Consider the following 14,989-nt stretch of genomic DNA (forward strand, 5'->3'; position numbering starts at 1 on the left):
TGAGGACAGAAAGGTGTACCCAGTGCACGAGGCTCCTGCCACTGCGGGGGGTCTAGGTCATAATGTGCGCAACCATAACCCCGCTTCACAGAGAGGATGTTTCTCAACTTCAACACGCGGCCATTAGGTTGCAACAAAAAGGGGACAGTCATTATGGAACAGAGAGAGTAAAAATGGAAACCTAGAGAGCCCATGCCTAGATTGATCGTCTTTGTGGGCCTGCAGGATGTTCATACCACTTACCCCAAAAGCTTGAGCTGTTAATTAAGGGCTACAACAATGAATATCAACAACCCCTACACGTGTAGGCCCACACACACACATACGGCTCTACACATGACACCATCACGGGGTAGCACCATCACAAAAACATAGGGGCACAACACAACACAAACCCCTCACACAGTCACACTTTCTAGGGAATAGGGATCGAACACACGACCTCCTGGCTCGGATACTACGTTAAAACCCATGTTCTATGTTTTCATAAAAACATTGTGAAATATTTCAGCTTCGCAAGATATAATGAAATGGCGATAGGGAAGAAATGCAAAGTTTCTGTATAACTTTCTCTGTTACAGAAAAATTTCAACAAACTGCGTAGTTTCAGTATCGTTTTAGTCTTTTATATAAATTACCTAGCATCAAAAGAAATGGGTAAAAATTTTGACCAATTTCAATGGTTTCACTGGTTTCAACTCTAGGGTTAAGTAAACTTGGTTTTTTGAGATTTCTTACCAAATTACTCTCCCACACAAGCTTAAGCTGTTGGGCAGTAGTGAAATGCATCGGAAGCGACAATTTGGTGCATTTGTAGAATGCAAGATTGAAAGTTTAAAATATATCACTTTTACCAAAAATGGATTTTTACCAAAAAAAAAAAAGGATACATACTTGGTCAGAAGAGGGATGACTTCATTGTATTCTTCACTCCAAAATCTTTTACTCTTTGTAATGAATAATGTATAACATTTGATAACTATTTGTAATTTTATATCTATTTATCTAATACATATTTTAGTTGTTTAATTATGCATTTTCTAATGCTAATTTTTATGTAGAATACGCCATATTAGAGAATGTATACAGCAACGTACAGCATATACCATAAACCTAAGGTCCAAAGTCAAACTACCATTTTGGGTGTGTGTTTTTTAAATGTAAGAGTTTCATTATGTTTTTTTTTTTCTTTTGGAGGGGGGTGAATGATATAATTCATTCCAAGAGTTTCACTATGTTTAGAGGGCTTAAAATGGGATTTCCTAGAAGTTTTGGGACGTACTTTGGCCATTTGGTCCTCGAAACCATCACTGAAAATATCCACCGAAAACTTCCAGGTTTTGAGTGAAATTTCGCAACATATTTCGTTTTTTATCCTGGTCAAAACCAGACTCAAAATCAAAACCTGGAAACCTTGGTTACAAACATTTATCCCAAAAGCAAGAGCTGATAAGGGCTACAATGTATGTCAACTGATGCAACAGCAAGTAGGCATCTCGATAGACCATGTTACGAGGAGATGGTTGGCCCCTAAACGAAGGCAATGTCGAGGCGGTCAACAGTCCCATGAGATAGTCTCAAGTTAGCTCTCCTGGATTCCATGTGTATTATTATTAGTAGTACAAAGAAATATGTCCAGAATCAGAAATACATGATATTCAGCATAAGAATTATTGCAATTTAAGATTATTCATATTTTCTAGAATCATATAGACTAGTTCATTTTTAATTTTTAGGATCAATCAGAGGTTACATTGAGAAAATAAGACGTCAAGGTGTTGCATGTACGGTTCATAGATAAATCAGACAGCAGAACATCCAGTGAAGTTGATTGCATATTTAAACACAACTAAAAATAAATTTTGTTGAGAGTAGAACCTAATCTTCCCTCTCCTGCAGATAGGCTCCACTTGAATCCATAGTTTGTTTTTAATTCCTACTCATCTTCTAGCAAGTAAAGAGCACTAAGAAGTAAAAATCTAACCAAAAGACTGATAAACATCAACCATAACCAGCAACTTCAACCCACAACATCAGCTAGCCTCCTTTCTCTTGTTTGCCCTTATAAATTGATCCACTGACCACTCAATGCTGAACAAAAGGAAAGATCCTACAGGCTAAAAAAGAAATTACAGATCCAGTTTAGCAACATGATTTTGGAAATAATGTTCTGATTAGGATTAGGACATTAAATATCACAAAAGCTCAGGAAAATTACCAGATTCATTGTACAATACTTAAATACTGCAGACATTCTTTGGGTCATAGTTGTCACAGGCCTCGTGGCGTCTAGGACACCCAAGGTGTTGGAGGGGGTCCAAAAGCAAGGTGTCGCCAACAAGGCGTCCAAGGCGCCACCAATGGGTGCCCAAGCCGGCCAATGCATCACCTAGGCGCCCAAGTCAGTCAATGTATCCCCTATTTCATTGCATTTTCACAAGGAATTTTTTGTTCCATAAGACCCAAGCCATATTGGGGGTCCTGCAGATGGCTGGCCCAGGTGTCCCAAAGACACTTTCCAGAAAAAGAAACACAAATCCTATAGGCTGTTGACAAAAGCAAGACTTCAACATGCTTCTACTATATAAACATGAGCTGTAGCACACAAGAAGCAATTGAACAATTTTTTCATAACAATTTTATTAAAAAAGAAGAGGAGGAGAAAACACTTGAAAATTTTCCATTTTAAACTATGAAAAAGCCAGGTACTCCCTACTTCCCCAGCATGCATAATTCAAGTATGGTTAATCTGCTATGTTTCAGGCATCAACGTACATTATAAAATCCACCTGTTATACTTGGTCATCCTACTCAGCACTACAACCAAATCAAATATGGGACCTTATCTGCATCCAGGCATCTAAATCAGATAGATGGTCAGGAGTGAGGACATCCCAAGCCCTTTCTTACCCCTGCATGAGAACAGAAGACGGGATTTATCCAAAGTAATATCATTTCCTCCACAAACCAGAAGGGAACAATTAAAATGCCTATCATCCTCACTATTTATCCCCAGAAAAAGGGAATTTCACCAATTTACCATATTAATTCGAACTCATAATTGAGCTACTTCAGTGCAACCCTAACAAAGGGATGCACTATCAACATCAATGAACACAACTCACAAATCTCCTAAAACAGAAGACATGAATTAGCTATCATACAAGGCAGAAAGCTTCCACAAGCTCTAACCAGGTAGACCATGAACCAATTTACGAGTTAATATCCCCAAAAACATCTACAGCCCAACTATAGAAATTTTAGAGCTTCACCACCCTAGGACAAAACGGAAAGGAACAAACCCAAACATGGCAACGAACAAAAGTCTGGTGATTGAGGTCCAGTCATAGTGAAATCCATGCCTCCACCTCCACAACCTGGACTCAGCTAAACGAGGCTGAACAAAGCAATTGCTCAGAATTACCTTTCCTTCGTAGCCTTAAAACACCAGTCAGTGCACTACCATCTTCCTGAGCTAGTTTGATGTTTCCCTCTTCGAAAATACTAAGTAAAACCATCCCTCTTTTTTCTCTTTCCGATACAAAACAGCAAAAAATTTATTAACGAGGAAACACAGTTAAAAATTTCCAGGACACATGCCAAAACAATCACCTGACACCAGATACATAAGACATGCATTCCCTTGTCTGCAGAGGAATATTCACAGAGCTCAATCTCAATCTCCACATCCGCTGAATATCTAAAAGGTCTGCCACATCATTGGAGGATCTCAGCTTCCATCTAAATGAGTAATACATCTGGAAAGTAAGGGATCTCATGTGCCAAATGGTATGAGCTAATGTCCAAGAATCTCTGGAGAAGACCCACCCAGCAATGGTGATGCAGGTACACAACCGTGGACCAATCCACACCCATCTGGATATCCAGACAGATATGAACCAGGTCCATATTTGAGTTTTGGTTGTAGTAGGATTTTACTAATATACATTATTTGGAAAAATATCATGTAATCTTTTATTTTAAGACTTTTAATTCCAAAGCCATAGGATACGTAGGAGTTTACTTTTTGAGCTTGTTTTCCTTCTAGCACTTGTTTCCATTTTATATTCTAAGTAGGAGTTTATTTTCTTTCAATACCTGAAACGACTGATTGATAGATTGAATAGAATGGAATAGTGAGTTGTGGTTTGAGAGCCTACGGGCTGTGTGGTTGTGTGCCATTCTCTTCCCCCTCCCCCCCTTTCTCTTGTGTGAATCCTCGCACCCTCCCATGCAACTCTGGATTTCCCTCCATCACAATGTAATCGAAGCGCTTTCTTAATGCGAATTCCAATCCCATACAAAGCAATATAAGTTTTGTTGTTATGAAACTCCTCTCATCAATTGGAGCCGAGCCAAGTAGGCCCTAAGGATTGTTCCTGCACAGGATCTGATATCCCCTCCAGGCCTCCAACTCCAAAGAGACTTGGATTGCACGTATCTAAGCCATCAAACTTTTAGCTCCACTACTACATCTGGTGATAGCATTCAGACATCATGTATATTAGACCTTATAACATTCTCCAATCAGTGAAACAAAGAGTGGCAGGACCACTTCTAATAACTGGGTCTGCCAAAGCCCAGTGAGCCACCTACCTTAAATTCCTCAATAACCACTTGCTCAAATAGCTTCCACAAACCCACCAACAATGTAGCCTTTGATAGAAATTCCCCATCCCCTGCTCCAAACAGAACAAATTTCCAAAACAATATGAACCCCACCACATCATTATAGAAATTAGACAGTCCAATTCAGATTTGACACTATATCTGAAAACAATTGATCAACCGATTCATCAATCTTATTACACATGAGACAGATCAAGGAAGAAAGAAAACATCTTGCCCACCTCAACTGGTAAGTGTCATAATGTTTTTGCAGGAAATTTTCCATCCTAAAGCCTTACATTTCGAGCGTGATAGGCTTCAAAATGCTACAAATCATTAATTAAAACCTCAACAATATCCTCCTCAGCTTCCTCCTTTTAGACCCTTTGAACTGAATGAGAGGAAGTCCTATCCCATAAAGAAAAACAATTTTTAACTCAATTTAATCAAGCCACAGCCCAACAACCATGATCAAAAAAATTTTGTCAACTGCTACAATAGTCAAATGATTTGCCAGATCTGTTTTCCATAATACTGTCACAAACATTCCATTCTCAGGGATAAAAATGTTTCTTAATAACTACCTAAATGGTAACTTTGTAAGTTTAATCAGAGAAAAAGTTCTGCCAACTAAATACAGCAATCAGCCTCAATAGGGAATTCAATGCCTACTCATTTGTAGAGAACATGAAAAGAAGGCAGCAAAAGTAATAGACAAAAGAACAAAAGAGTGAAAGTAGAAACCAACTCAACTTCAGCTATATCACCGAAGGCAACACAAAGTTACCATATAAAACTATGATCAAACTCGGGATGGAACTTACCAAACGTCTCAAGAAAACGAAGAGCTTTCTCAAGAAAGGATGGTCCCCCATCTATATCTTCAAGTGCAAGCAAAATAGGTCTTCCAACAACCAATGACTTGACAGAACGCTTATCTCTCCCTGAAAAAAATATAAATATACACTAATGTGACTATATTCCAGTGTTGAAAAATCCATAATACAGAATTCAAGGCTCAGAAGTGGCAATAAACAGACTCAAAACTAATGAACAAATGGCTACAAATCAGTAATGCACAACTTAACGTGTAACATATAAGTCTTAAAAGTACGAACATTGTTTGAATGATCCTTCAACGGTATCATTTGTGTCATTTCGGAAAATTCCATTATGCCCAATGACAAGGGCAGCACTGGGGGCTTGTGCAAGAGCCTGTTCTAGTGCTGCCTTCCACTCATGCAAATCCTCTGAGGACTCAGCCTGCAATTCATGGCAGATAATAATAAAAAAATAAGCAAATATAATACAAGAAAATTTTGACTGATTAGTATTACCAAGAATTATTGCCTGCGTCTCAAAAGAAAAAATTTGAGCACAAAGTAATCAAAGAAGGCACCTTAAGGGTGAATGCGCGTCCATCACGTCCATCAGGAAACAGTACAGTCAACAGTTTCTTATCTTCTCTGACAACCACACTGCAAGTAAAATAGACAATACTATAAAACGCAAGGAAACCATACCACTCCATGTCTCCAATAACATAGAGTAATTAAGCTTACCTCCCAGAGTTGTTCAAGTCAATACCCCCTAAAGTTAGGTTTACTTCACCACCTCTCTGAGGAAGGGCACTCTACAGGAAAGCCAGAAATATCACTTACTGCTCTAATTTAATACAAAATATAGATATAGACATAGTTCCAAGTTCGTAATAGCAGAAGATTTAGGCTCATTAAATAAAGAGGCAATGAAGCATCAGATTGTTAAGAAACGGGCCTGAATATGTAAGGTTTAGTGCATATGTCCTTAGTTCCATAAGAACAGAATTTCACTCAAGCAAAAGTTACTAAAAACTGATTAATTGTTCAATTTATGGTGGCATCAGATACCAGATTTAAGGGCCACCAAGACCAAGAATATAGGGAAAAGAACAGGACAGGACTTGTTGGCAAAGATAAGATAACATCACTCAGTAATATGTTTCATGGAACAAAGAATCCATTGGGGGGATGGGTAGAGGAGAGAAAACTGTGATAATGAAACTTATTTAAGATGGATGCAAGCATATCTATCCCTCCTAATATGCAATCCAATCCAACCAAGATTAAACCCAGCAAGACGAAATTTTCAAGCTCCATGCTAAAAGGCTTGGCTAAAGCCATCTGAATGCCTGCCGTGATCCTGATTCCTCCACCCTCCTCCACCTCTGCTTTGATCGGCAGTGGAAAAACAACAGCCAAGTTATATATCCCTAGAATCCTCACTGATAAAAACAATGGGCTCTCAGGAATGTTCTTCACACAAAAAGTATAGATTATACATAGAGGTACACAATTTACATAAGTTAAATCCAATTGAGCATTCAATGTCCACTGGCCATCGGAAACTCCAGAATGCCAAAATAGACAATAAATATCAGATCATTCGGTTACCACCAAGCATTGGCTCTTTCCCCCTAGCCCTCACGTTGGATTATAAGGATTAGACTAAAATGTAAAAAAGTCTACATGATAGCTCATAGCAATCTGAAGGATAAGAATCCCCTAAAGAAAAACCCAGGATTCATCACCGTTTCAGGTAATAAATGCCACAGTTATTGGGGCAGAACAGAGATGAGCAGAAGAAAACTATTAGAACCCAGTCTCCTATATTTTCTTATATTATAAATCAACAAAACAAGCCAAAAAAAAAATTAGTTAAGTTACGGTGCTTATAGATACAGAAGCTTTAATGATCGTTTCCTTATCGTCATTTCAAATCCTCAAGAAATTAAACACTGAAACTGAAAAAGATGACTGGGGGGGTTGAATCCCATGAAGTTTTGGAACTGGCATCTTAAACTTAGAATTTGCAGTTTGTTGAGTGCTTGGTCCAACGGTAAGGTATGAATGTTGCAACCTGGTGGTCAAGCGGTCAAAACAGCCTCTCGACATTCTCGGGGTAAGGCTGCAGTGTGTGTTATTAGTGTGTTATCTTGTCACTATATGTGGGCCCACATGTTTGGGATCCAATGTTTCTTTATGTAACTTGTACTGTAATCCCAACCCTATTTATAGGGCTGTTACTCAATGAAAAGGATCATCCGGTCCTTGTGTGAAAATATCCCCTGAAAATGGTATCAGAGCCAGCAGTCTTCTTCTTCTCCGGCTAAACTTCCTTCTCTGGCCATCCCTCTTGTTTGGATTGAACCTGCTGTAGCTAAAGATACAGTCTAGGCCACGCCCTTTTGCAAGTAATCCCTGCTTATGGTTTCTACTGGCAGAAAAAGACCCTTGAGCGTTGTGGGCTTTGAGGCTAAGAATGCCGTGTTGTGCCCTGTTTGGCTCGGGTTGCTTTGCAGTCAGGTACTATGATCAGGGGGGTTCTTGATCGGCCTCGACTAGCTGTGTCTTTACCTACTCCAGTTTCTCCAGCAAGTGGTAATGGTTCAGATTTGGATTTAGCCACGTACTTTGTCTTGATTTTCTTATGGCCTCGCCTTCTTCCTCTTTGTTTTCTTCTCCTCGTCGATCTTCTTCTTCTAGATCTTCTTCTTCTTTGGATTATCTTTATGAACTTTCTTATGTTCCTAATGATCAAGTCATCCCTGCAACCCCTACAACTCTTCTTAATCCCTATACTGTTTTCCCTAAAACACCAACATCCTCTAAATGGACTACTTTTCTTAAACCTAAGAAGACTCCTCCTTTGAAAGAATTAGTCCAAGCCTCTCGCTTTGACCAATTCCAAGTTCCTGCTACTGAAAATGAGCAGCATTTTACTCTTGAGATACCTTTGGATTTAATCCCTCAATAGATCCAGTAAGGTTATACTCATCTTCACTTAGGCGCCATCAAGTTTGCTCTCTCCTTCCATGGCAGAAAAGGACTCTCAGTGGTCTCTCGAGTTGCCCTGCTTGACAGTCGAGTTTTACGGTACCAACATGCCGTGATTGCCACTGTTCAGACAACTTTGAATGCTGGAACAATGTTCTTAACCCTGTATCCTAATTTTAATATTCCACTATCTGACCCTCTTCTCCCCACTGCCCTAAAATTCCAGATCCAAATTACTGGTGTTCCTCCGAATGTTATTGCTAAGGCTGCAACTTTGCACTATCAGATGGCTTATCGCTTGCAAAATCATGCATTTGATCTTCTCACAGGCCATTCTGAAGATGCGTTGTTCATCACCATGGACTCTAACCAAGTCCCTTGCTGTACCTATGTCCCACGACAAATATCCAGAGATGAACTCCTTCGTCTCCTTCCCTCTTCTTGGGTCACAGCTTATGAACAACAAGTCTCAGCTTCTCAGCCACAGGCTCCTCCAGAACCAGTTCAGTCGACAGATCCGGAATATATCACCCATCCTAATGGAGAAGTAGAAATTTGGTTTCCTCCTCCTAGACCCTGTCCTTCTCCGTTTCCCACCTCCTTTGAAATGATTCAAGAAAAAATTCCTATCAAATCTTTTGATTCGAAGGGTGATCATATTTTCTTCTTCCAAGATCCAGTTACTGGTCATAAATACTTCAACCTCTGTGATTGTGATGCTTGTCTACAAGACTCTGAAGATGATTTCCCTCCTCGTCGTTCTTCTAGACAACAGTCTTCTCAATGGGATTTACAAGAACGATATGAAGCAGGTGATTCATCTGTTGGTCCCCTAAGTGATGAATCCAGATACCCTTTCTTTGTCAAGTATGGAAATCCCCCCAAGGTTTCTCCTAAACCTTTTCCCTCTACTTGCAAACCTCCTCCAAAACCTGATATACCTCCTCCACTTATTCCTCCCTGTTGTACGTATACTCCAGGTTCTTCTTCTTCTTCTCCCCTTAAACCTTTTCCTAGTCTTCATGATTCTAGTCCTGATGTTCATGGTATCCGTCAAATATGGAAAGTTAAACCATCAGTTCAAGCTACTGGTCGTTCTGCACCAATATCTCCTGTTGAAGCAGCTTTGAATTGGCAGGCAGAGAATGCTAATGTCCAGAACCAATATCTTGGTCGTATATTGGCCCAGACTCAACAAACTCATGGCACTTTATCCCATCATGATCATCTCCTCCAATCTCTCCGTAGAGAAATTGATCAGGTCCACAATGAACTTGCTGAAATTGCCTCTAATGTTGCTGATACCACTACAGCTTTTGCCCTTATTGGCCAGAAGGAAAAGCATCTCAGGTACCTTGAAGCCCAACTTCAACAGATGCAACAACCACAGCCTCCTTCTTTTGCCTCATCTCGCCATAGGCAACAGCAACCACTTCCAGTAACAGTTCCCAACTTCATTGCACAAGATTCTTTTGCTATGTATGCCTCTCCTGCACCACCAATCGTTTCTTCTCCAAGGACTTTTCCTACTGAAGAACTTAAAGAACATCAAAGACAACAATGTGCTCTCCCCAAAAGAACACGAGCAGCCAGAGGACGTGCTCGCAGTAGACTCCCCTCAGCATGGACATCCACTGCTGCACTTATAGATCTTAGTGATTATGAAGATGAATTTGCAGATGCCCTACCAGCACCACCTCCATTTACCCCTTATCCTATGCCTGTCCCATATCCTGCACCTCCACCTCCTATACCACATATAACAACCCCATTAGCCAATGCTCCCACTCCTCCTTCTTCTACCCCTCCGCCTAAATCTATTCATACAATTATTTCCCCCTCAGAAAATACTTTATCTAAGTTTCTCACAAACCTTACCATCCCAGAGCCCCTTCCTTCTTTCATGAATGAAGGACCATAGCCTACTGCACCTCATGTTTCCGAAATGGATGATGATCCTGAAATTCAGAATCTTGAGGATACACCTAGACCACCGCCTGTTCAACCAACACCTTTTACCTCATATCAAAACCAGGACCCTAAGCAATTTTTCACTCTCGATGATATTCCAGTTCCTAAATGGACATCCTGGATTGCAGATTTTCATGCATGGATCAATGCTGAACTACTTCATGAAGGAGCTTCAACTGTCACGGTCTGGTCCAAGTTTGTTGCAAGACTTCAAGGAAAACTCAGGGAATGGTATTTAGCTCTTGGCCCTTACAGACAACTGCAACTTGTGCAACTTACTGAGAGCCAGTTTATTACCACTCTCTATCAAGAGTTCCTTGGCCCCGTTTCAAATGATCTTTCAAAGGCTCGTGACGAATTTCACCAAATGAAGTGTTGCTCTCAGCTTAGATCAGATCTTGATAAACATTTCTCCAGAACGACTGACCGATTCCATAAAATCGGTGGTATTGATGATGAAAACTTAAAGCAAGTTTTCTTGAACTCTCTTCCAGAGCCTCTTGGCGCAGATACACAGCAGTTTTTAAGGAACCAGAATATTCCATTGGCTTCATGCACAATTGGTTCTCTTTATAGCTATGCTCTCACTGCCCTTGATAAGCTTTGCAATATCAAAAAGGTCTGGAAAGATTTGCAAGAGCGTTCTGATAAAGTCTCCACTGCTTGTGATACTTCTTATCTCAAAATTAAGTGCAAATGTGACAAATCTTGTGATTGTGCTACCAAGAAGACTTCTCACCACATAAGGTTTTCCCCTTTCTCTCAGCATCAGAAATGGAAGCCAAGGAGAAAAAAGAAATTCTCCTTTCATTCTCCAAAGAAAAAATGGAGATTTCTCAGAAAAAAACAATATAGAGGAAAGAACAAGTCCACTGCTTGTTATGTCTGTGGGAAAGACGGCCATTTTGCCAAAAATTGTCCAATGTCTCGCAAGAAAGATAAGGTCATGCACATGTTATCCTCTCTTCACCATGAAGATCTTCAGGATGCGGACCTTGAATCTTTATATTCTCTTGATGAAGCACCTACAGATCTCTCTCTATTTGCAATTAATTACCTAGACACAGATTCAGACCCAAAGTCTTCCCTCTCCGAGTCCGAGGAATCTGATCCCCTCTACCAAGTGATCACCTCTCTTCAATACCAGTCAGGTTCTTTTCCTCATGTCTCAGTCCAAATAATCCCTGAACCCTATGCTAAACCTATTAACCTCATTGCCTTCTTAGACACAGGAGTTGCTACCACAATCCTGAACCCTAAAGTACTTCCTCAACCTTTTTGGAAGAAACAGGATCCACCTTTACCTTTCCTTGCAGCTAATGGTGAAATTTTCCATATCACCCTATTGTCTAAACACCCTATCAAAATCCAAATTCTTCCTACCTTGTCTGTCACCCATACAGTCCTAGGAACCCATTTTCCATGAAAATACCTCATTATAGGTTTTGATGTACTCAGCCATCTCCCTCTCCGTTGGACTCCCCACGGTCTTGTTTATAAACATCAACTTCTTCCCTCGTCTCCTATTTCTAACCTCTTTTTTGCAGGTCCCTCTATGTTTGAATAAATCAAAGCACACATCCTTACCACATCTTGTGCAGAATCTCATTCAGATTTTCTCACCAAGTGTTCTCACCCTTTATGGCAGAACCCTGACTTCTTCATCACACTTCCTTTTAAGAAAAATGAAGATGTCAATCCAACAAAAGCCAGCCATCCAGGCCTAAATCCAGATCATCTGTCATTGGCTATTCAAGAGATTCAGCAACTACAATCCCAAGGTCTTTTGGAACCTACTGTTTCTCCATGGGCATGCCAAGCATTTTATGTCAACAAACGAACAAAACAAGTTCGCAGATGATGCAGCTCGGCGATGGAATTAGTTGCTATCTTTTGACTTGATTTTTATTTACTTCCTTTATTGGTTAAAGATTAGATTAACAGTATTTTATTTAGATTTGATTTTTATTTTAGTTGCTACCTAGGCTTAGTTTCCATTTTTAATTAGCTTCCAAAATTATGTCATTATTTTTTCTTTAAATAGCCCTGTAATGGAGAACTCAGTTTTTAGATTGAATGAACTTAATTAAGGTTTTTTGTTTGGGTTGTGAACCATGGCTGCCGTGGGCGATTCCCTCTTCCTCCCTTTCTGAATTTTTTCTAATCTCTTATCTCTCATTCTCCTTCTTTATTATTTTTCTGGTTGTTTCTCCCAGCCCCTGTTTCTGGGCGGTAGTTACAGCCCTTTAAAGTTGAGTGATCTCCTTCATGGGTGATCTGTTTGGACTGAGACTTTGAGTAAAGGCAGGCCTATCCTGGGCGACAAAACCCCCACAGTCCCAACTCCAAAGCCTTCCTTCAACCTGAGATCGAAGTCCAGCTTCAGTCCTGTACTGAAGGTTACCGCCAGGGCAAGTTGCAGGTCCTTCGATCATTCCTCTCCTCCACAATTTGAAGCCGAACTCAACTGGGTTGGGTAGGGCCTGCTGAAGCAACCTTGTGCCTAGAATTTAGGTTCAGCCGATGCGATTTGGTGAATTTCTCTCCCTGGAAGTGTCCTGGTCTACCACCTGGGCCTGGTCTTTCATCGAGAAGGAGAAGATAGGTTCTTTTATTGATTTTAAAAGTAAACACTTGCTTTTATTATAGTTAAGCCCCCTGTCCTCGAAATTATGTTCTAATACTCCCCTATTTTGTTAGTAATTCCAGAATACCCCCCCTCTTCTAATTTTTTTATTTCAGCTTGACCCTACTATTTATTTCCCTCTCTTTTAAGCTCTTAAAATTGTTTTCCGAAATTACAAGAATACCCCTCAACCAGTACATTGAGTTTTTTAGTCATTCTTGTGGGCCCTAAGCGATCCGAATCTCTCGGATCCGCATCAGCGGAAAGTTGAGAATGGTGATTAATTATCGGCCATTAAACTTCTTTTTGGCTGATGAGAAATTTCCTCTTCCAACTAGTCCGGCTTTGCTTCTACAGTTAGCCTATGCCACTGTGTTCTCCAAGTTTGACCTTAAAGCAGGTTTTTGGCAACTTGGAATTGTCCCAGAAGATAGACCAAAGACAGCTTTTTGCATTCCAGGCTATCATATGCAATGGACAGTCATGCCTTTTGGTCTTAAAACAGCACCATCTCTCTTCCAGAGAGCCATGATGAAGATTTTTGCTTCCTTACAAGACCATGCTCTTATATATATTGATGATATTCTCCTCTTCTCCAAAGATGAGACAGATCATCTACGTCTTCTCCAGCAATTTCATCACATTGTTCAGAAATACGGTCTTATGCTCTCTCCCAAGAAGATGCAAATTGGCACCCCTATTGTTGATTTTCTCGGAGTGACCATCTCCAAAGGGCAATATCATCTCCAACCACATATTGCAACCTCATTACAATTATTTCCAGATGGCCCTCTCACCAAAAATCAGGTTCAACAATTTCTTGGGATCGTCAATTATATGACAGAGTTTCTTCCAAAACAGATCATTCATACTTCTCTGTTGCACCAGCTTTTGAGGAAAAAAGCCCCTCCATGGTCTGCTGCTCACACATCAGCAATTCAATCTCTAAAGAAGCTCTCAGAGAACCTCCCCACTCTCCAGATCCCATCCACTAGAAAAAGAATTTTGCAAATAGATGCCAGTGATACTCATTGGGGTGCAGTCCTATTTGAAGAACAGACTCCCAAAACTACAAGAACTGTTTGTGGATACAAGAGTGGATCTTTCAAGCCTTCTGAGGCCCATTATCATTCTACGTTCAAAGAAATCCTAGCAGTCAAGCGTGGCATAGAAAAATTCCAATTTCATCTAATTGGTCATCAGTTCCTTGTTGAACTCGACATGTCCAGTTTCCCACGTATGCTTGAATTTCGACAGAAGATCCTTCCTCACGCACAACTTCTCCGATGGGCTCAGTGGTTCTCCCAATGGTCTTTTGATGTTAAGCACATAAAAGGAAAAGACAATGTATTGGCAGACTTTCTCTCTCGACCTACCTCAAACTTTGCCATCATCCCTTTACTTTTCCCCATAACCCCTGGCACTTCTACTTCTCAGACGCCACCACCACCTGGTCATAACCTCTGTTGTTCCCTTCCACCAGGCCTTCCCCCAGAAATTATCCAAGACCTAACCCAAAGAAAAGTTATTTCTTACAGTAAGACTACAGCTATTCAACTTCTCATGATCGCTCTTCGTCGCGAAGGATTAGTCTTACCAGGAAGTTCTTTTCACCCTGACTATCCATATCTTACCCTTTTTTCTTTCACCACCCTACAAGAACTCCAAGACCTCCCTCTCATTTACAAATGTATCTTTTGGCACCTCTGTTCAGCCTACACTATTGCCTTAAGCCTCCCTTTAAGCACCATCCATTGGTTTACCACTCGCTGGATGTTTCCCACTCCAGGATGTTCTCGGCCCAACTTAACAATCCTCCACTTCCTGCAACTCTTTGCCCCTATTCCTCACTGGTTCCACCTTTTGTCCTCCCATCTTCCTCCCGAGGATGACCCGAACCCACATTATATTACCATCTTGTTCCACCGGCCTCCTCTCATCCACCAAACCTTTGACCACCAGCAACAAC

General features: G+C 40.5%; 1 protein-coding gene across 1 annotated transcript in view; it reads right to left on the reverse strand.

Moving 5' to 3' along the window:
• LOC122093823 (rho GTPase-activating protein 7-like) overlaps positions 1-14,989 on the reverse strand; it is an 86,958-nt gene that overhangs the window by 49,021 nt on the left and 22,948 nt on the right. Inside the window, exons 4-7 of the mRNA XM_042664324.1 lie at positions 6,171-6,241; positions 6,008-6,086; positions 5,727-5,871; positions 5,433-5,552 (exon numbers count right to left, since the gene is read on the reverse strand). Coding sequence (XP_042520258.1) covers positions 5,433-5,552; positions 5,727-5,871; positions 6,008-6,086; positions 6,171-6,241 — 415 coding nt within the window. The remainder of the gene's footprint in view (positions 1-5,432; positions 5,553-5,726; positions 5,872-6,007; positions 6,087-6,170; positions 6,242-14,989) is intronic.

The sequence above is a fragment of the Macadamia integrifolia genome, chromosome 11 (assembly GCF_013358625.1).
Source record: "Macadamia integrifolia cultivar HAES 741 chromosome 11, SCU_Mint_v3, whole genome shotgun sequence".
NCBI lineage: Eukaryota > Viridiplantae > Streptophyta > Magnoliopsida > Proteales > Proteaceae > Macadamia > Macadamia integrifolia.